The following is a 2,776-nucleotide window of genomic DNA, read 5'->3' as shown; positions in this document are numbered from 1 at the left end:
TCATGTTGTCCAAACCTGGGCAGCATGGCTTGTTGGAGGGGAAAGCAACCCTCCAATAGCTCATGGGCTGTTGTAGGGTTATTGGAGGTTTCTTTCCCCCTCCAACAAACCATGCCGCCCAATAAGCCGTGTCCAGGAGGTGATTATGGAAAATTCACCCGGCATGTGCCACAATTTTAAAAAGCATATTTTGATTGTGCAAACCAGGTCCATGTCTTCTGTCTTGACCAATACTACTTATTGTTTGTATCAAGTATATCAGAATGATGCTACACTCTTTTTGTTTTTAATCTGCTTGAATTAGTTTTTCCCCTAAACAACACTTATTTTTCTTTAATGTTTCTTGATTTGATTGAGATTTCTTCTAACATTTAGAATTTAACTCAACCCTTAACATCACCCTATCATGTTATATTGATGTTATGTTATATTGACATGATAGGAGAGAGAAAAGCAAATTGAATTAAATATGCATTAAATTGTGCCAGTTGAACTCCTGGCTAGTTGTGGATCTTGCAGGACCTGCCTGGGAGTCAGGGTAGGGTGGTGACACCTGCCCAGAGTTAAAGCAGTGTCATGCCCCCCAACCTTGAAACTAGCCCCAGTGAATTCAACCTCCCATTTCCTCAAATACAAATTCCACAAATACTCCATCCATTCTCAAACTGAACAATACACACATGATCAAACACCAAGAGCTTCACCACAAAAAGCTAAAATCCAGCATCCTTACTGGGGCTTCTGCTTCCATATTCTTTGTGGGATTAAGATTGGCTCCATTACACTGGTGGACCTGTACTTTGAATCAGGAAATTCTTTTATTGGCAAGTTCTATATGTTTCATTTTACAGCCAGTAGATGGCACTGTGGTTATAGCAGAACCATGCAATTACACACAGCCACTATATCAGGTTAATGTTCCTTATTGGGTTATCTCTGATCTTTTAAAAAGCAGGATGAAAGTCAGAAAGCACGGGAGATGCCCTGGAGGTTGACAACATCGTGTAAAGGACCCACAAACGTCCGTGAGTGACCAATCATGAGTGTGCAATAAAAGTCTCATGTAGAAATGCTCTGACTAATTTAGCTTATTCTCCCAAAGAATTGTGCTTTGGACATGCAGCTCAAAATAACAATAATTTAAGAAACCCTTGACAAATATTAGTTCAATAACTTACGTTGACATATACTACATGTTTTTGTGATTTACTGTAGCAGAGAGAGCTCACCAGAAATGACTTCTAAGACAAAAAAAAAAAAATGGATAGGGGCCTCTGGGTATTCCAGGTAAGGATGTTTGCGCCCCTCATATGATGCTCCCTCCCTTGATACTTCGAGCCTCCTCTGTGATTTTGCCTTCTTTCAGGCAAGGCTGCCTTGATGACAGTTGGCATCTGGGGGTGTTTTTCCTTCAGGGGCTGTTGCTTCCTCCAGGGATGGGAGGGAGCACAAAGGTCTCAGTGCAGTGTTGGCTGCTTGTGGACAAGGATCTCCCAGAGATTCTCTGAAACCTGTTCCTCCTCTGGAAGTAGACAGCGCTGCCACTGCTGTTGAAGGAACGTTGCCTGTTCCTCAGATACTCCTTGTAGTTTTTGGTCAGCAGGGTGTAGAGGAAAGGGTTGATGCAACTGTTGCTGTAAGTCAGGCATGTGGTCAGGTAGTTGATGTTCCTCGTGGCCTTCTGGGACACAGGGAAAGGCTCGTAGTATTGGGAGAGGAGCTGCCATATCCAGAAAGGCAGGAAGCAAGCCCAGAAGACCAGCACAATAGTGAAGATTAAATAGAGAACTTTTTGGTTGGGGAGCCGCTTGGTCTCTTTCAAGGATGTTGTTTGGGATACCCAGTAAGTTCGTGCCAGTCTAATGTAAAGATACCCAATGACGACCCCTGGCCCCACAATGCTGGTGCAGAAGAGGATGGTGATGTAGATCTTGTAGGACAGTTTGCTCCAGGTTGGAAGGCAAATGTTCTTGTCCCCTTGTACCAGCTGGATCATGATAAGCATCGGCAGGGTGAGTAGCAGAGACACTACCCAGATGACCATGGCAATGGCTTTCCGGTAGCTCTTAGACCTTTTCACAGTATCCAAAGGCTTCAGCACTGCATAGTATCTCTCTGTGCTCATCACCATCAAAGTGAAAATGCTAGCGTGCATAGTGAGGAAATCTAAGCTGAAAAGGATCCGGCACCCAGCATCCCCAAAATACCATTCCTGGATGAAATATGTCCCAACAATGAAAGGGATGGTGAGGAGATAGAGGAGATCTGCGAGGGCAAGGTTGATGATGTAGATGTACATAGAGGCTGAGTATCTCAGATAGTGGCACATCACCACCAAGGTGTACACATTGCCTGTTATGCCGATAATGCACATAAGAGAGAGGATAGTCCCGATGGTGCAGGTGGCTATCATGTCCTCCATGGAGCTGGCTGTGGAGGCATCATCCCAGGTGGTGTTGTAGGAAATATTGGGGTGCATTCTGAGTGGGTTGTTCTTGTCTGTGACCATTCTCACAGTTGAGGAGATGGGTCCCTCCATCTTCTTGAAGGGTCTTCCTTAACATACCTTGTGCAGTTCAAAGTGAGTTTGTTCCAGCTGGAGATGCCACACACCATGAGGAGGAGGGGAAAGGGAAGGATTCATTTATTAGCTGGTATGATGTTTATGTTGAAGCAGAAGCAGCTCCCTGGTTTCCACACCCACTGTTTATTCTAGAAAAGGGACATAACAGAAAGTGTTAGGCAGTATCACAGAAGGGTAGAGATGCAAATGTTC

At 44.5% G+C, this 2,776-nt stretch overlaps 1 protein-coding gene across 1 annotated transcript; it reads right to left on the bottom strand.

Moving 5' to 3' along the window:
- Positions 1-1,411: 1,411 nt before the first annotated feature.
- On the bottom strand, positions 1,412-2,539 carry UTS2R (urotensin 2 receptor). Its single transcript, XM_084832367.1, has one exon. It carries the CDS (start codon positions 2,537-2,539, stop codon positions 1,412-1,414), a length of 1,128 nt encoding a protein of 375 aa, XP_084688493.1.
- Between the last annotated feature and the right edge of the window lie 237 nt (positions 2,540-2,776).

The sequence above is a fragment of the Heloderma suspectum genome, chromosome 2 (assembly GCF_057233095.1).
Source record: "Heloderma suspectum isolate Gila_16-S chromosome 2, 16-S_ref, whole genome shotgun sequence".
Classification (NCBI taxonomy): domain Eukaryota; kingdom Metazoa; phylum Chordata; class Lepidosauria; order Squamata; family Helodermatidae; genus Heloderma; species Heloderma suspectum.
This window is presented reverse-complemented; position numbering and strand designations above follow the sequence as displayed.